At 33.1% G+C, this 20,978-nt stretch overlaps 1 protein-coding gene across 4 annotated transcripts in view; it reads left to right on the plus strand.

The window, feature by feature from the left end:
* The first annotated feature begins 245 nt into the window (after window positions 1–245).
* The window catches only part of LOC111086134 (cilia- and flagella-associated protein 161-like), a 25,314-nt gene continuing 4,581 nt past the window's right edge, over window positions 246–20,978 (plus strand). For 2 of the 4 annotated variants that reach the window (XM_022387761.1, XM_022387779.1), the window contains exons 1-6: window positions 246–511; window positions 2,518–2,666; window positions 13,005–13,094; window positions 13,729–13,937; window positions 18,996–19,077; window positions 20,082–20,237. In XM_022387761.1, the coding sequence (XP_022243469.1) occupies window positions 2,532–2,666; window positions 13,005–13,094; window positions 13,729–13,937; window positions 18,996–19,077; window positions 20,082–20,237 (672 nt within the window). In that variant the 5' untranslated portion in view covers window positions 246–511; window positions 2,518–2,531. The remainder of the gene's footprint in view (window positions 512–2,517; window positions 2,667–13,004; window positions 13,095–13,728; window positions 13,938–18,995; window positions 19,078–20,081; window positions 20,238–20,978) is intronic. The other 2 variants (XM_022387767.1, XM_022387772.1) reach the window with 2 other exon arrangements.

Genomic DNA, 20,978 nt, shown 5'->3' on the forward strand with positions numbered 1-20,978 from the left:
TTACACCTGTGTGACCATTAATATCATATGATTACGATTTTTGCCAACGTTCACTTTATTGATAATATATATATATATATATTTCACTTAATTGTTTTCGCTTTTAAGACTACATCAAGGAAGCTAATAATGTCTCTGTCATTTTTGTAATTTTTCAAATATGTTGTTTTTCGTTTTTGTGCTTTGAACAACTATGTTGCTAGGCAACATTTTAAAAACAAATATCACAGGCACGTGCTATTGTTAGTGATATAAGACTAGGCCAGGCGTTAATTTTCTACAGTGTAATAAGCCTTATCGCTTCCGTTCTAATATTTTATTATAACTTATTGCATACCTAGTAAGATTTATAATTTGGCATCTGCTATTCAAACTTCTAATATTTTTTCCAGTATTATTTTTTACTTTTATTTTTAAGTTCAATTTCTGTGGACTTAATACTGTTAACATTAGCGACCTAACGAATTGTCTTCATAGCGGACTTTGCAGTAAGCTGACTGTCAAGAGTTTGGTATTATATTTAACTTATCTTTCATAGTCAAGGATTTATGATCAAAATATTTTGTATAATTCTTATTAATACTATTGCTATTTTGTTTTTCCTTTCAGTCTCTTTGCAAGGTCTTATGATCCAAACGTCATATTATAAATATAATACTTACTAATAATTATAAACGGTGACATTTCACCATACTTAAGTATAAAAAAAATATATTAGAATTTAACTAAGCTGGCTCAGTTTGGATGGTAATTACATTGTAAACTGTATTCTTAAATTATAGATTATGTTTTCAGTTAAAGTCAAACCTAGGCTATATGTAATAAATTATTAGTACCCGTTTGGTTATTACTAACCTTCCTCATAGCTTTATAATTAATGTTACTTTTCTTTTCTTAGTTAAACCCCAGGTATCATTCTTGTACTGGTGTCACAGTGCTTTAACATGTTGGTATATTTGTGGTATGCAAATACCACATATTTTTTTGTACTGTTGTGTTTATTTCATATGTGAAAATTGTTTTAATATTCCTAGAGTTGTTCTTTGAAACGTACTGACTCAGATTGAGTATGTGTGCCAATTAAACACTAGGTATTACTTTCTGCAGCAAGATCTAGTCTGACCCTCTAAACTAAACTAAAAATATCCAATACATAAAATTTAGAAAATAAAATAAAAATCTTAAAGCCAACCCTTATCATTCATATAGTTATCAAGCTTTCTCTTAAACTCACTTAAATTTACTGCCTCCACAACATCCGAAGGCAACCCATTCCAGAGGCCAACCACCCTGTTAGAAAAATAAAACTGTCTTAGCTAAAAATGACTTCTACCTTGTCAGAATTTATATTTGTGTCCCCTAGTCCTACTATTCTCGCAATTAAGTATGAAAAAAGATGATTTATCAACACTGTTAATTTACTTTACAATCTAAAATACCTCAATCAGATCCTCTCTAACTCTTCATTTTTCAAAAAGAAACAAAAAACACTGACCTATGCAATGAAATTATAGCCTCTTTAGACTTATATTCAATATTATTGTAGATACAAAATAAAATCACATTTGCTCTACCACTAGCAACAGCACACTGCTTGGATGGCTTAAGAGACTGATCAACCACTACACCAGGGTCTCTTTGTTTCATGACACTTATAATTTACATTATGATAATCCACATGCATTATCTTGCATTTATTATAATTAAAACCCATCTGCTATTTATTTGACCAACTCACTAAATAATCTAATTTCTTTTGTAAAGCAGCAGCATCTTCTTCACAGTTAGCAGTACCCAAGACCTTAATATCAGTCAGCAAATATAAGTAATTTATTGATAATTCCTTCACCTTTGTCACTGATGTAAATAAAAAAAAGAGCAAAGGTCCTAAGATTGAGCCCTGAGGTACCCCACTTGTGACATTAATCCAGTTTGACTGAACACTATTTATAACAACCCTCTGCTTTCTTCCATCCAACCACACATTTAAAGATATTGTTACGACAGCGGAAGTCACGTGACTCTAGTAACATGTCATGAGATTCTAGAAGGATCATGTCTGTTCCTGGCAACTCTTTTCTACGCACCCTCTATTTTTGTATATATAAGCCGGCAAATAAAGTGACGGGATAGATAATTGCAGACAGATAATTGAGTCAAGTGAGCGGTAGTGACCATAAGTGATTGTGTACTTGTAATGAGACTGTTCACAATACGTAAGATCAAGAGATGCATTTGGTGAGACATATAATGGAGCCAAATGTAATATAAAGTCTAAAATTAAATTAATGAACAACATTAGCTTGGGGAGGAGGCAGTGAAATTTGGGGCTGGGGGGAGCACTAGCACCAGCCTTGTGTTAATGATAAACATATGACAGGATCTTTAAAGATTAAGATGAAGAAAAGTTTGTCTAATTAACTAGTAATACTTAGCTGTCATTAAAACATTCATAAAATTTACATTGATATTTCATTCTGTTTTCTTTCATTGCCAAAAACATAAATCATAACTAAGAAAAGGAACATAACATGGCCAGCTATTGTAGTGTGCCATTTGGTATGAAACCAAGTGATGGATTTACAATGGCTCTACCCAGTGGAAAGACTTCCTATACTTCAGCAGTAAGAATTGGAAACTGGAATGAAGAAGCTTATTTAAAGGAGGTAAACCACTGTAGCATAGTTATCAGTGTTAATAATGTGGTTAGCCAGAAAGGCATTAAAAATGAGACTGAAACTAAATGCAAAAGTTTCAAAAAAAAAGTCACCTTGTAGCAGTTGTGTTAAGAAAGCTTTATACAAGATTTGAAACTAAATGTAAACGTTTCAAAAAAGAAGTCACCTTGTAGCAGTTGTGTTAAGAAAGCTTTATACAAGATTTGAATTTACCGCCATTATTTGGCAAGTTACTGATTATATCTGGAAAATGCAATGCAGTTATAAAAGTTTAGTTTTGTTCCATAAATATTCACTTGAGAATGGTAGTTGAAATGTTTAAATGAAATATTTTGAAATTTATACATTTGTTCAAATTGAGCTAAACAGATATTAAATTTTAATAACAACATTGAGGCTTTTTTAAGGTATATAATGTTTGAATATATGTTGCTTAAGAATGAAAGTGTAAATTCAATTGATATTAATATGTAGACTATCATGTGAAAGAAGGATAGACCAAGTTTAAAGAATGTGGTTACAAATCATACAAATTATTTCTATTCAATTGTATTTAAACCAGTCAAACACAGCAAGGCAGCACAAGTGGGTAAAATTGAAATGTGAAATAAACAGTGCAGGTTCAGTTAAATTGGTTCAACTGATAATTTATATTCTTTTGCTGTGTCTGAAAACGATTAGTTAGGTTTTATCTGTTGGTTATAACAGTTGTATCTAGAGCTTTAAATAATTCTCTATTTTTTTTGTGAAATACCACACAGACTGGCTCAGTTACTTTAGAACACAATTTGATAAGACAAATTATACTTTCTGCTCTGTTATTACAATACAGTCTGTGATAATTTCTCTTTAGAATCACCACTAAAACTGTTACCACAGTTGTATCCAGAGCTTTAAATAATTGTCTCTTTTTCATCAAAGTCCACACAGTCTGGTTTGATTTATTTAAAACACAATTGACGAAACAAATTATTCTTCTCTACTCTGGTATTAGAATACAATCTGTGATAATTTCACTTTAAAAATCACCATTATACACTCTTTGTGGCTAAAACTCACAATCATGCAATATAGATCTAGCTAACTATCTATCTAACTGACTCGAACTACATTTTGGATGCACATTTATAGCCCGACAGAGGCCTAGAATGTTCCACACACTAGATATTATGATGCAATAATACTCAATTAAAACAACGAGGCAAATTTAGAAGGTACTAGCAACATGATGCAATAATACAACAATTGCTAATTCACAACAATTGAACTACACAGTGCATGATTCAAAAACAGTTTACAAACTTTTAATAAACTATTGCTTCTAAAAATAATTAAATTTAACACTCATGCTATACTGAAACCATCTAAGTCATAAAGCCCCTCACATTAAACTTAAACAGTCTTGTATATCTAACAATAAGCTACTCTTCGAGAAAAATATCTACAGTATTTTTATACTATATTCAGACTGTTTTCAGTTCATACACAGAGTCTAGTCATATAGTCTGCACCAACATTTGCAGTCACCTTGATGATCTCAATGTGGAACTGGTAATTCTGGAGGTACGACACCCACCTCATGATCCTTGCACTGTTGATTTTGCCACTCTGGATGCATGCAAGGGGCTGATGGTTCATCTGGATGATGAACTCCTTCTCGTAGAAGTAGTTCTTGAATTTCATAATAGCAAATATGATGGCCAGACACTCTTTCTCAACCACAGAGTTGTTATTTTAGCTACTCAACAGCTTTTTACTGTACATTACAGTAACAGTCTGTCTATGTGTTCTTGTAGAAGTACTGCTCCAATTCCAACATCTGAAACATCAGCCTTAAAAATGAACAGTTTGTTGAAGTCTGGCATTCTAAGGATTGGTGAACTTCATAGCACGTTCTTCAACTTCTGGAATGCCATCTGATGTAGTTGTTGATACTTCACCTTGTTGAGTTGGCCTTACTTGATAAGATCAGTCAGTGGTACAGTGACTTCAGTGTAGTTTGGGTTGAACTTCCTTTAATATCCCACTAACCCCAGGAAGGATCTGACTTGCTGCTTGGTTGTCAAAGTTGGTGCATCTTGTACTTCTTCTCTTCCATGACTATCTGTGGGTTTCTCACCTTTTTTCAACAAAGTCCAGCCCAGAATAACTGATGTAGCACTTAGGTGGTCTCATGGTCAGACCTATTGCCCTTACTCACCTGAACAGCTCTAAGATTCTTCAGATGGTCTCCCCATCTGGTTGTGTGGGGCAGAATGTCATCCACATAATGCTCGATATTGGTGGTTTTATGCAACATCTTCTGCATCATGCGGTTAAATATCTCTGCTGACCCAAATGGCATCCTTTTGAACTGGTAGCATCCATCTGGTGTCATAAATGCTGTCTCCATCAGGATCTGCCAACAACCTTTACTGAAGTTGATCTTTGTAAAGAACTTGGCCCCATCTAGTCTTACCACGATAGCCTCTGGGTTGCCCATAGGTTTGTAGTTGAATTTTGTCATGAAGTTCAGTTTCCAGAAATCTATGCAGAAGTGGTTTGAGCCATCCCTCTTCTTCCACAATTAACACCAGTGAATAGCAGGCTGAATTCAAAGTCTTGTTGATGCTGGCTTCTAACAATACCTCAACTTCTTGCTTGATCAGGTCTCTCATCATATAGGGCATTTGATAGGGCTTCACCTTGCATTACACAAGATTTGTTTTGCCTGGTCTATAAGTGAAGACATCTGCATACTGGCACAGTAGATCTTGTAGCTCTTTCTTCTGCTTGCCAGTCAGTTCTTCACTGATGTTGGTGTTTTATTAAATCTCATCTCCACCTAGTGATCTTTGGTCTAGTAGGTCTTCATCTTCTATGACAATGTCACCATCTATTGGTTCTGTGTCTATGGCAGACACACCTGCAATCTCCATCTGTGCCTCAATAGCTGCACCCTTTAAGTCTTCTTTCATCTCAAAGTACCTCTTCAACAGATGGGTGTGGTACATCTTGGTCTTTCCATCTACTTTCACCTTATAGTCCATTCTGTTGACCACTTCCTTTACTTAAAAAGGTCCTTTACACTGCATGGTGAGTTATTTGTTGTCTGTGGGTAGCAGTACTAAGACCTTTTGTCTGACCTTGAAACATCAATTCTTAGCCTTCTTGTCATAGAAGTGCTTCTGACTGACTTGAGGTGCTTCCAAACGTTCTCTTGCATGTTGACAGGTCTCCTCTCGTCAGTTTCTGGGGTCTAGCACACACTGATGTGTGTTCCTCACTTATAACTCTTTTTTTTTCTCCTGTCCACATTTCTTTCAATATCTGCATCAGACCTCTCACTGTTCTTCCATAGAGTAACTCAAATGGTGAAGATCCTGTACTTGCTTGTGGGACTTCTTGGTAAGCAAATAATACTGCCTGCAGGTACCTATCCCAGTCACATGGTCTCTCTGGGCCCATTTTCTTCAGCATACTCTTTAAGACTCCATTGACTCTCTCAAAAAGTCCATTACATCTGGTGTTGTACAGGATGGTTAAGAGCTGCCTAGTGCTGATGAGTCTCCATACCTCTTACATCAGTTCTGAGGTAAACCAGGTCACTCTGTGATTCAAGACTTCTTTTGAAAAGCCTACTCTGCAGAACACTTTCAGAAGGGATTCTGCTACTCTCTCCTTCTCTATCTTTGGCAGTACTTTGGCTTCTGGGTAACAAGTCACATAGTCGACTACTGTCAACACATACCAGTTGCCCTTGTCAGATACAGGTGCTAGTGGTCTCATCAAGTCCACAGCTACTCTGCTGAATGACTCTTCTATGAGAGAAATCTCACCTGTGGTACCTTAGCTACCTTCTGTCTAGGTATTGTCCTTTGGCAGAAGTCACATGACTGCAGAACCTGGTCACATCTCCAATAACCCCTGCCAAACGAAAGTTGCTGGTAATTTTGCCTGCCATCTTCTTTGCTCCTTGGTTCATCACTTGAGTCTGGTATTCTGTTGGTACTATGATTTGTTTAATTCCCCAATAGAACTGGTACAGCACTCCCTTCTGGTCCTCTATTCTGTAAGTCCCTTTCTCTTGTGCTCAACTTTCTCCCAGGAACTGCCCCAAAGTTTATGCAGTGAAGGGCCTTTCTTCTGTGCTTCCTTCAGTTTCCATAGATCTACATTCGGGATAACACCTTTCAAGATTTGCATGCGCTGGATGTCTTGCCTGCTTTTTTTTTCTTGAGCTCTTGTGGTGACTGAAGATTCCTCATCAGTCTTCTTTTTGTTTGGTTCCTCCAAATATCCAATGCCTGATTTTTTGCCAATCACCAAGTTGTAGATGGGTGCCTTCATACAGTTTCTCCAGTGTCAGGTTCGACTTCTCTGGACTTTTGGTGAAAACCTACCTTGGTAAATTCATAGTGTTTGAGCAAGGCCGCTTTTAATTTTTCATAGTCCATGGCATCTTCTGACATCATGCTTACATACACTTGTAGGCCTTTTCCTGTGAGAAGGTGTCTGAGACAGACTGCCCAGTCACCTTTGCCCTAGTTCTGACTTTGGGGAAATCTTTCATACCACACCAGGAATGCATCCATGTCGTTTTTCTGTTAAATTTGGGCAGCTTCCTCATGTTCCATTGAAGTAAACTGTTGTGCACTTTGATAGATGTACTTAATATTTTACTATAATTTTTAATTCCAAAATAATTAACCTGTTTTATAAAAAGTTGTTTATTTGCTGGCTATTTTGCTTTAGTATAATTGAAACAATAGGTAGGATATATCAAATCATATATATATAGCTTACCACTAACTAAATACTTTGAGAATACAAATCAACTATCTTATTGACATCATATGCAAATGGCCCTGAGGTATACATACAGGAATAGTTTGGTAAAAATTACAGGATACAAAGAATTGTGTAACAAATGAAAGATTATCAGATATTAACCTTATTTTCATGAGGTTACTTGAAATCAGTGAAAAATTGTGAAATCTTTTGTAAATCATTGTCCATCATAATTTAACTTCATAGCATGGGCTACAGTGGCAGAGTAGTTACATGGAAGGCACTCATTACTCCAGATTATATCAAATGTTGAAAGCAATGAAAGCAGTACAGATATTGTATCTTTCTACTTTTTTAGGACACTATAATATAGAAATATACACAATTCTTGGACAATATACACACCTAGCTGAGTTTTGTCACTTTTATTTATCTTCAAATTATGACAAAAGATGGTTTGAGGGAGACATTTAGGCAGCCAAATAATCACAACTGATGGTGTATGAAAGAGTTCTCTCTGTTGCTCAATCCATCACATTATTTATCAAGACCTTTTACCTGTTTATGCCAATAACAAGCTTAGCAGACAAGACAATGTTTTCAAACAAAATGGGACCTGTACTCATTTAGCTTAAGCCACATAATGATGGTGTGGTCCATTCTTGACTGTTCCCTATGAAAACATCCATAACAACCAACATCTAGGACACTCATCCAAGCTTTTCTCCAGGAGTGGAATGCAATTCCAAAATGTCCAGATTTCAGATCTTGCAAATATGATGGATAACCATATTTCTGCCTTAAATATTCCAAATAGTAGATCCACTAAATACTAACTGTAATTTTGTTTCCTTAGTTGCTTGTTTATTTAATAAAATAGCATTCTTTATGTCAGTTTTATGGGGCCAGATTCTTTACAGTAGGTGTCTGTCACTTATTAACGATAAATTTGAACAATAAACAAACAGAACACAATCTACTTGTTTTAAAATAATATATATATAAACAAGTCAAACTTGTATACAAATATTTTTTTTATAGTTAATCACCACAGTTGTACCCAGAGCTATAACTAATTGTCTCTTTCTTTTGCCAAATGTCCATTTTGCCAAAAGCCTCTTTGACAAAACAACTTATTCTCTTTTATCTCTGTTATTACAATACAAGCTGTGAAACTCACTTTAGAAATGAGCCATTGTGGCTAAACTGACAATCACACAGTCTAACTTCACTTTTACTAACTTTCACTAACTCACTTTCTGTAGCAGCACATATTTATAACACACTGCATAAAAATCTAGAAATATCTAGCCCTCTAGTAAAATCAATATGACACACATCACAAGAAACACTTAGAAGCTTCATGTAAGATGATGTCAACAATATTAGAAAAGCCTAGTACAACAATTAAACTACATGCACAACATAAGACTTACAAAGTTACATAACAAAGCTTGTCATAACTATCACTTTTAAAATAATTAACTTTCAACATTTGTGTTGTGAAAACTAAATAATCATTAAATATTAAATCACTAAATAATAACTTAAACTGAACAGTCTTGTGTATCCAACACTTTATGAAGTAGATGTGTACGTATTGGTAGGCTTTGTATATCTATCTATATGGATATGGTAGATGCCTATGCTTATTCAGAAACTAGCAAAAGTATCCAGCTTCACTCAGGTTATTAGGTTGATTTATTCTAAATGGCTATATCATTGTGTATATTCTGAACCTATTTTAACATAGAAGAACAGTCAAAAATATTTTAAACATTTTTATTTCCTAGAAACATAAAAAGTTACAAAGAAAGTACAGTAGATTAAGAATTATTTATTATCAATGAATTTTATCATTGCATTGAATATTTCACATTTATATTTGATATCACAAATTTCTATTGCATTTTATCAGAATCTATTACAAATTTTTACGGTTTGATTAATGTCTGCCCATTACAAATTTAGTGATGGGGTGCAAGGGGTTTGATGTGAAACCTTGTAAGTGTAGTGGATGTTGTTATGAACTAAAGAAATTAATAAATAAGCCTAAAGTGTGAGGTAACCTAGCCTAGAGCCTCGACCATAAACTTTTTCATAAAAGTAAAAATATTGATAATAAAAACAAACCTCTTTAATCAAGGGAGACTTTAAATTAAGAAGTCAACAAATATTTTTTAAATTTTGTAGTTGATACATTTCATTTTATACTTTCAGTATATAGACTAACAACAGTATTAGGGTTATACTATTGTTGCTAAGAAACATGACATAAAAGCCATTGTTGGAATCATTATTACCAAAACGTTCTGGGTTTTCTATATATTAGAAGTTGTTATATAAGTAACCACTTCTTTTCTATGTGGTTTTTCACTTGCTTTACCCATTAAAAAGATGCACACAAATGTGTGTCTGTCTGTGCTTTCTATTTGTAATATAAGGAACCACTTCTTTTCTATGTGGTTTCTTGCTAGCTTGCATCATTAAAAAGACACACATACATGGATAAGATAAGTAATAATACCCAGGTGCACACCCTCAGGGTCCACTTAGCATGGATACAGAATTTCAGGTTTGTAGATTATTTTCTCTATGATGGTTACACTTCTTTTCTATGCGTTTTTTGCTAGCTTGCCTGAAAAAAAGATGTGCATGCACATGGATAAGTAATAATACCCAGGTGCACATCCTCATGGTCCACTTAGTATTGGTGCAAAATTTTCAGGTTTCTAGGTTCTTTCCTCTTGGAGCTATGGCAATCACACAGACACACCCTTTCATTAAATAGCATTGTATTTACAAACTCAACCCTTGCACTTGCATTTGATGAAAAAGTTATCTTTAAGCTTAATGAGCAAAAAGTTAACCATTGTAGCAAATATTTTATTAAACTTGTTTTAATAATACTTGTGAAATTGTTGACCAATTTCTGTAGTGAATAAACCCTATAATGAATTACATTTGAAAATGGATACATTCAAAATTAGCAGGGGAAAAGGATCTTTGTCTATGAATGTTAATCAAATGAGACAGCTAATAAAGCATAATAAAAGACAATTTTTAAGTGAATTATTAGTAGTACTTAAAAGGTTTTCACAAAATTAATTGTCACAGTCTTGTTAAAAATTGTTAAACTTGGGCACATGTAGGATGGCAATTAACAAAAGAGTACAAGCTACAGCCTGGAACCGGTAGAATAGATCTGTTCCAGAATTCTCTGCAGAAGTAGAATATCTATCAGATATAACTTCTATTAAAAGGCCTCATATTTGAAATTACATTAGATATTTAATTTCAAATTATGAGTAAGTGTGTATGCTCAAAGTTCACAATATCTCATATTTAAAACTACCATTCTCTCTTTGTAACCAGTTGGGGAAGACACAGTTGCTCAGAATGAAACTGACTAAGCATAATAAGTAAACCTTATTCTGAACGAAATCAACACAATTAAATAGAATTTTAATGACAGACAATGGAGCCTCCCAGGGAATCAGTAATAAGTCTGAAGGCTTAAAACTTTAAAAACTGGGTTTGAATACCAGTGGTGTTCACAGGACAGATAGTCTAATGTGCAGGTTTGTGCTTAATAAGAAGTAAACAGACAACTAAAAGATAATTACTAAAATGTATCTCCTGAACAGAAATGTTTTAATAAAGAAGTTAATAGTGATACTACTTGTATTATTAGATGAAACTGTCATGTGGATATTAGGGTACTTGGCATTTCCAATATCTCACACAAAACTTGAATATCTGATAAAGGCAGATGTTGTGATGAGAAAATATTTCCTAGGAAATTCTTCTGTTGAACCTCTCTCTAGAGTTACAGCTTGAAAATCATTATCAGTAGTGAAATAAAGGTAGCAATATAATGTAATCCTTCCCCTGACCAACACAAATATAACATGTTATAAATTACCTTGTAGATCTTGCAGGTGATTTTTGAAAGTGATTAGAATTTAACATGTTGCTGTGGTTGAAATTTTCATATTTTATGTGCTCTGTAATTCATAATCCTAGACTTTTTTAAACGTTTACTGTTTTCTGTTCAGTGTTACTTTTATGTTAGCTATTTTACTTTAATTATTTTCTATAGAATGCTTGCTTTGAGACTGAGCTTTTCAATCATCTTATTTTAATAGTAATATAATTCATTCAAAGCAGGTCCATATATCTACTTACCTATGAAGTACAAAAAGCCTTTTCTTGTTGAAAAGCTCTCTTACTGTCAACAAACATGCAATTAAAATTCTGAATGTTCTTGACACTATGCATAGCATGCATAAACTTACCCATAGTTTTTCACCTTCCATATGATTTATTATGTTTTTGTCTAGAGAATGTACATAAGCCCTGCTTTTCCACTGTAATTCAGAGTTCTTCATATGTAGTCCTGCTGTTAACTTTGTTATAATGATATTTGAAGTCAATATTAATTCTGATGCAAATACTTTCCACAATAATGGAACTTCCACAACTTCTTTGGAGGACTTACTCATGCATTCTGCCTGTAACTTGCAAGGTGATCCCATGGTAGTGTTGTCAGCCATTATTGATCAACATTTTGGAGTTGTTAATGCTAAATTGTTTTCTTGTTTCACTGGTAAGTTTCATGATCATATGGATGGTCATGTTGCAGAACACCCACCATTTTCTCATGATTTTAAACACGATTGATCTTTTGCCCAGGTCTATTCATATTCCATGTCTACAGAGCAGGATGTGTCTGCTAGCCCTAATCCTGAAGAAGCTTGAACCAATTTTTATTACACCTGAAAATGCTAGTGTTATGTTAGATCATTCAGAATTTGAATATTTATTTATTTCTTCTTCACCTGATGATCTGGTTGTGATTGCTTTAGAAATCAACAAAATATTAATAGCCTTCATATTCCTTGCATCCGTCATCCTGGTGGCCTTGTGAAAGGGTCATCTTAAACTACTCAAATTACTTCTGAAGTTCTTCACCCTCACATTGGTTATGGGTAATTTTCCACTTGATCTTCTTTGACTCATCATCAGCCTTTTGTTCTTCATAAGATGGTGATGCCCTATGATATTAAACAGAGGAAATAACTTACTAATTTATTTGCTTAACCTATTCATTGTTCCCATTACACTGCTCTAAAGTAGTCAAGTCTATCCTCACACCTGCCTGGGTCTTTTCATTGCAACCTTGGTGCTCTCTGACTATGCTAATTTTGTAACTTGGCTGGTGTGAATCTCATTCTCAGTTGTTACCATCTTGCTTAAGAACATAAATTTTGGTGATCCAGTGAAACTCATGATTTTTCAATTCTCTCTTCAATTTCAGTATGGGTATGACTGCAACAACAAAATCTCAATTATAGTGGGAAGCAGAGCTCATATATACATGGGTGAGTTGATGTATACTATGCATTGTGTCAAGGACATTCGGAAGTTTAGTCACATGTTTGTTTCATTAATAGTTTAAGAGCAAGTCAACAAAAAATAAGCTTTTTATGTTTCAGAGATATGTACCTGTTGGAAATTCATTATAATTCTAAGTTACAAAATTTTATAATTTAGGAAAAGAAGAGTGAATTTTTTCATAAGAAAAATAGAGGGGAGCTCCTAAGTCAAAAAACTGATAAGCTGTTAGAGACAGCCCTGTCACCTGTGAGTATTATTATCTATAGCATTCTGAATGAACTCTTTATAACAGTAGTCATATGCATTGAGTTAAAGCACTGTATGAAATTCATAGTGATATTACATTTTTAAATGTTATTTTCTACACATAAATGTCTAATTGTATTATACAATTCTAGCTTGCTGTACCTATCCAATCTTGGTGTTAGATTTGTATAAATAAAATCATTTTTAAAGAATGATTATCAGAACTTTATAAAAAAGAGATAAACCACTATAAACCAGTTATCAAGGTATTATTGCTTTTATTGATCAGAAAGGAAGAGAATATGGCTGAAAATAAATTGTAACTTATGTCAGATTGGTCTTCAGTGTTTGGATCTTTCACTTTTAAGCCATTATCTGTCTTGTCTTTCATTTCAGGTTGTGTATTTTACTCAGCTATTAGCCTTTCTCTGAAGTGAAAAAAAAAGTTTTAAACATCTTAGGGATTTATTATTAGAGAAACAGCATAAAGACATTTAAAGTTAACTATGAAAATTGCTTACTACAAAAATCAAGACAACAGTGACTTAACATTCAGTAATTCAATTAATTAACATCATGGTAATTCAAAAACTTTAGAAGTTTACAGCATGTTTCTCAATCTTTACTCGATTAGGTCAGTCTCAGTATACAATGTGATGGATATTTATATGATGGAAATATTGTCCAATTGCAATCATCTTTCGACAGCACCTTGGTTTTAGCAGCAACTCCATCACCACCAGAACCTAATACAAATGACATAAACACCTTCCTACCTTCTTGTGCTGTGTCTGCTTCATCTTACAACCAACCATGTACTAGGAATTCATTCATAGTGTTCAGGTAAATATACTTCAGTTGAAAAGAAATGTTCATGGTACATTGTCATGTGTAACTTCTCTATAATGGTGGAAAGATTAACAGTGAGAGTGAACTTCTATTTAATAGCCGATAAATCAGTTTTTGGATGCTAACTTTTACCATTATTGTGTGTTTTTAATCTTTCACACTTTTCACCTGCCATTCATGTATGTTAACCTTCTTTCACCAGCAGCAAATATGATCTGTAGAAGCTAGTATAGGAAACACTTGATATAAATTGCAAGAGACTAAATTTTGTTTTCTGATAACAGAATTAATTATGACTGTAATTTTATTAAACTTGGTAATTTTTGGTTATTTAATGCATTGTAAGTAATAACAAATTATATAACAGAGAATATAGAATTTCATTGTAAAAGCTCATAATTTTACTTGAACTTTTAGAAAAATGCTGATATAACAAATTGTATATATATATATCAAAGGAGTGTGATACTTATTAGTGCCATTAAGCATAATTATCATGTGAAAAGAAAAGAAAAACATACAATAATTATTAACTCACATTCATAAAAAATTTTCATCATTCTTACTTATGCCACTGAAAAAATAGATTGTTGTTTAATCTCACAATACATATTTAATTATAAAAATTCATATCTTGCATCTGTCTGTTGATTCATTTAAAAATACATAAAATAGTATTTTAAAATTTGTTTACATTTTTTATAGTTGTAAGAGAAACACACTGTATTGATAAATAATCTTAAAGCTTAACCTTTATGTTGATTTTGTTGCTTGAAATGTATTAATATAATTGCTAATACATTTTTTGATTGGTTGCTTTACACTTTGATAGTAAAACCAAAGGAGTAACTTTAAAATGTGGGGAATAAAGAAAATGGTTAATTTTATTAAATTAAAGGGCCTAAAAATTAAAGTTACAAGACTCAAATTCTTACAGTTTACTACTCACTTTCTGATATTACCATTTGTTGTACACTGCCCTCTGATGGTATAGTGCTAGGATTAGAAAGTTTAAAAATTTGTAGTACCATTAATGTTATCATAAAAGTTAAAGTCCATCTAGGCTGTCAAATCTACTAAAATAAACTTTAAACTAAAAATAAAACATTCAAAGTAATCTTTATCATACTGTTATGTATCTGCTTGTTTGTTAATTTCTGGTAGAAATTCTTTCCAAGGAATTTCAGTGATAAAAGTCCTTTCTTGATTAAACCAGTTTATTCTTTCTCAACACAAACTCTTAGTGCACAGTAATTCCACAGTCAGTACGTTTCTCATCACTTTAAACTTAACAACTTTTATAATACATGCTATTAATCACAGCAATTCACAATTTTGATTACTTCGCTCTTGACAAGTACAAAACACACACTTTATTATTTTCCATTGGCTTTCTCTGCCAGGCTTATATATTAAAAAAGATGACATCTCGAACAAACTCGGTCTTCCCAGATAATTCGCAAAACTTCACGCACGCTAGCAGCTCCATGTGACTTCCGCTGTCATAACAATACAAATATTTATCATGCCTTCCCATAAGCTCTCCTAAACTTACTGCATCCAACCACACCTGAAGGCTACCTATTCCAAAGGCCAGTAACCCTGTTAGAAAAATAAAACTGTAATAGCTGAAGATGACCCCTATCCTACCAACATTTATATTTGTGTCCTCCCTACCATTCTCACTATTAAATACAAAAAAAGATGATGCATCAACACCATCAATTCCTTTAACAATCTTAAATATCTCAATCAGATCCCCCTCCAACTCTTCTTTTTTCCAGAGAAAACAACTTCAGAGACCTACACCTAACCTACGTTTCCATCCCAGGTATCATCCTAGTAGCTCTCCTCTGAACCCTTTCCAACAATTCAGTATCCTTCTTAAGGTAAGGAGCCCAAGACTGAACACAATATTCTAAATGTGACCTAAGAAGCAACCTATACAATGAAACTATAACATTTTAAGACTTATATTCAATATTTCTGAGGATACAAACTGAAATCCTATTTGCTCTGCCACTAGTAACAGCCCACTAATTGAATGGCTTAAGAGATTGTTCAACTAAAACATCAAAATACTGTTGTGTCAGCGAGGTCACGTGACTAGTGTCATGCCACTCGTTCTCTCGAACCTTCGTGAATTGTCGGGAGATTACTAGATATAGTGTTAGTCTGGTATATATATAAGACGCTCACAACGTGACAAAAACAGTGTATAATGTGTGTAGGTAGTGAGTAATTGATCTGCAGTCAGAGAGTATTGTTGAAGATCGTTATAGCGTTTGTTTTAGCACGAATGTTGAAATCAAGTGTATTGTAAAGTTATATTCAGAAAGAATAAACCAGTTTTATTAAGTAAGGACTTGTGTCGCTAAAGTTTCGTCGGAACGAAGTTACGGAAAGTTAATTAACAAACGGAGACGTAACAATACTTTCTTTCATAGCACTGTTAGGGTTATTCCCATCAAAATTATACTCATAATTCAAATTATGCATTACCTTGCATTTGCCATCTGCCATTTATTCACGCAGTAAAGCAGCAGTGTCAGGTTTTATGTATGGGCCGGGATTCTTCATAGTAGCTATTTGTGACTTGTTGGGAATAAATTTCAACACAGTTCACTTGTTTTAAATTAATATATTAAAACAAGTGTACATACAAATGTTTGTTACACTGTTGATTATAACAGTTGTATCCAGAGATTTAAATAATTCTCTTTTACATCAAAGTCCAAAGAGCTGGTTCAATTACATTAGAGCAAATTGACAAGACAAATTATTTCTTCTATACTCTGTTATTGCAATACAGTCTGTGGTAATTCACTTTAGAAAATGCCACTATATGCTTTTTGTGGCTAAAATTCACAATCATGTAGTCTAGATCAATCTAACTAACTATTGAGCTATATTTTGGTCATGTATTTATAGCCCGACAGAGGCCTAGAACATTTCACATTCTAATGTAATAATATTTAATAAAATACTTAATTAGAACAATGAGAAAAGCTCAGAAAGTTCTAGTAACATGATGCAATAATACAGCAATTGTTAATTCACAACAATTGAATTACATAATGTATGATACGAAAACAGTTACGTAAACAAACCTGCAATAAACACACTTTTAAAAATAACTAAATTTAACACTTGCTCTGTACTTAAACTATCTAAATCATAACACTTGCTCTATACTTAAACTATCTTAATCATAACACTTGCATTAAACTTAAACAGTTATGTTTATCTAACAAGCAGCATCCTCCTCACAACCAGCAACACCCAAAACCTTAATATTATCAGCAAGTTTAAGTAATTTATTCATCATTCCTACATCTGTGTCATTGATGTAAATCAAAAAGAGCAAAGGCCCTATCACTGATCCCTGGTCCACCTCAATTGTGACATTAATCTAGCTTGACTGAAACTCTATTTATAACAATCCTGTGCCCTCTTCCATCTAGCCACTTTTCTATCCAAGTAGCCAATCTATCCTCACACCTACAAGATGATTTTTTGAACAAGTCTTTTATGTGGCATGTTGTCAAATGCTTTCAAAAATCCAGAAACACCAAAATCACACCAGTATACTCTCATCTGTATAAGCAGTAATTATTTGGTATGATTTGTGCACTTAAAATGAGATAGATAGTCAATAAGTATAAGAAGGCATCATGGAATTACTGTTGATCTAATTGATATGCTTAAACTTTAAGCAAAGGGTTCCTGTGTTTGTGTGATATAAGAACTGGAAGTAGTTAACACTAGATAATTAGCTGTTCTTTTGATTCTGTTGTCACTGACATTGATGTCTAGCTGAAATTCACAATCACATCTTGAATATGTCAACACTGTTGCTTCAAGTAAAGCACACTTCAGAATACTTGCTCACATTCCTCACCACATATAAAGTGCATCTCTGCCTTAGTAAGAACCAATAATGGCAATATTGGAGAATACTTGCTCACATTCCTCACCACATATAAAATGCATCTCTGTCTTAGTAAGAGCCAATAATGGCAATATTGGAGAAGATGGCTATAAACTGTTGATAATGTGATGTTAAACCAAAAAACCTCCTAGTTATAGTCTGAGCACATGAACTCTCCATTCACATGTAGTTTATCTACATTTTCAATAATAAAGTTTTTATACTCTGGTCTGAGTGGTGGTTTTGCTCAGAGTGCCTGACATATCATGAAATCTACCAGTGTTTTGAGCACTCCTGTATCAACCAGGATCTTTATCTCTTGCCCTTTTACTCTGGCAGGTATATACCAAGACCCAACCATCTCTGAGAGAGTTTGTCTCACCACCACACGTTTTGGTACTAGTTGTTTGTTGATCCATTCCATGTCAGTAATTTCTAGTTTCCTAGTGCTGTAGTAGCAGTATATGGGTAGAGCATGAAGAACTAAAACTTATATCACACAAGAGTAGTAGTAGTAAAAGACTTCACACACCTCAGCAGATATAGCAAACTTTGCAATATGATATCCTACTGTCACAGGAACAAAGTTTTGTCCTTCCTATCCACTCTTTGGTATATTCAAATAAAACTGAGTTGTTATCTTTCAAGCAATGGAATAGCTCTGCTTAATAATAGGAGATTTGGTCAAGATACTGATCATGAAGAAATGCTAAATATTTAAATAGCTGAGTCATGATGTTGAATTAGAATAACAAGACTGGACTGCTGATATCCTTTCATAATGTGTAGTATTACAGCAATCACCCCCTGAAGACGAACAAAAGAGCAAAGGCTGCTGGAATAAAAAAAAACTTTACAGCTTTCTTGAACATGTGCTATGTGAAACCTGCACATGTATAGAATATGTGATAAGTTAAAAAATAAATAGCTGTGTGATGATTTAGAAAAGAGGACAAAACAGTTATTTTTGGAACAGCTTTAAGTAAATAAACAATATATATTAATTCACCAAGTGGGAATTATAACGAACAAACAAAATTTACATTAACCTGCTATTAAATACCAAAAGAGTAGTGTGTGCTGATTATAACTATAAAACATAACATTATTTACCATTCCAGGTTAAATAAGAGTTTATCACAGGAACTTCCTATAACTTATGGTGAATCTGTTATACTTCAGACAGTTCAACACATTGGCAGTGTAAGTATTTTTAAATTGATTATATGTTCTATTTTTTCAAGAAAAATAAATAGCTAAATTCTGCAACATGCTAATATTTATTAAACACTCAAACTATTTACTTCAGTGTGTTTAAAATCAGAATTTCAATTTATATATATTTTATTTAATAGGAATTGAACAAGATCTAATTTAAACATTTTGATACATATTTATTATTATGGGAGATATATAAAACCATAACAGCTCGTTTAAGATATACTGTTCTTTGTCACCGGTACAAAACCAGAAGTTTTGTTTCAACAGTAATATACTTCTTCTTCTTAATACTATTCTGGTGTAGAACCACATCATCTCTGTTAGTTCTCAATAGCTTGGTGTAGTTTATGTTTGTAGATTTAGAACTATTTTGAATAAGAGCAAGTCTAGCCAGGTCCTTGATTGATTGAAGAGATTACGTTTGGAATGTTAGTGAATAAAGAGGAAATGGCCATGGTGCATAGATTTTTGAAACTTTTTCCACTGCACCAAACCAGTCTTATTGAAGAACTATGTTCATGAAAGAACTCACTGAAATAATGTTTGAAAAGGTAACAAAAATGCATAATTACTGAGCATCTGGCCCTGTTGAGTTCTTGAATAGTGAATAAAATGTAGAAACTGCTTTAGAAAGTTGTTTTTGAAGTTATTCACTTGCCTACTACTTTCTTGTCTGTGTAGATTTCAATGTGAAGCATTTATTATTCTTTTCTATCTTATTGTACATATCAAGATGTTTTTTTTCTATAATAAGTTTATTTCATTTAGTTGTCTACAAGCCTCTGTAATATTGTCATATTTTCAGTTTACAACATATAAATGTATGTTTTGTCTCAGTAAATATAAAGCTATAATTTCTACTTTACAACATATCTTTTTTCATTGTTCCGTCTTCTGTTGTCATACATTATTGCTTTTAGATACCTCTGTAAATATAAATCCAATACTTATAACCTTTATTGTTTCTTTTTTTTGTGTGTGAGTAGCTAAATCTTTATAGTGATAGGTCATTTTTCCAAGTGATGAACAAATCAAGAAATCAGGAAGTTATTTTATGTAAGGGTGGCACCCCGAGTAATTTCTGGAGGGTAATTTTTCCTGATCAAGGATGGAGATTGGAGAAGGAAGGGTCACCTGTCCCAGTAGGTATTATGGCATTAAAATAGTTTTGGTCTATCCTTTAGTAAGTGTTGTTACATTAAATGTTCTGTTATAAAATTGACTTCCAAACCATATAAAGTAAATTATTTAAAATTTCTCTCCTTTTTCAATGAATGTTTAGTTCATAAGCTTTTCTCATAACTGTCTAGTTCTGTTTATGTTAATGTATGGGTGAATAAATACACTTACTACTGTCTCCTGCTCTAGTAAGTGCTCTGCTCTATAGATGTAATTTCTTATGCCACCTATGTTAGTAAGTGTTGTGTGCTCACAACTGACTAAATATTATTGTGTTTATATGGTGGATTAATAAATCTTTTTTAGTATTCCAACAAGTGTGTGGTTACTAAACATTTTACAGCTTGTAGTAAGTATTATGCTGCTAAACATTTTTATATTATATTAAGTATTTAGTGGTACATTCTCATTCCCTTGCATTTGTAAGTGCTTTTACGTAAGTTTTATTTTCTTATTTTCCAAAATGTGTTACTGAAAAATTTCTCATTTATGTTGTAGATATATATATATATATATATATATATCACTTTCCATTTTTTACAGTAAATGTTCTCTCAAACATTTACCTCTCACATCTTCAGTTAAACTGTTCAGTTACTAAAGACATTTGTTTCACCTCTCCCAGCAACTGATGTATTACTAATGGACTATGTTATTAAGTTTACTGTCACCAGGTGGAAGCATATTCCAACTCTCAAAGAATA

Source organism: Limulus polyphemus, unplaced genomic scaffold (genome assembly GCF_000517525.1).
Source record: "Limulus polyphemus unplaced genomic scaffold, Limulus_polyphemus-2.1.2 Scaffold35, whole genome shotgun sequence".
Classification (NCBI taxonomy): Eukaryota; Metazoa; Arthropoda; class Merostomata; order Xiphosura; family Limulidae; genus Limulus; species Limulus polyphemus.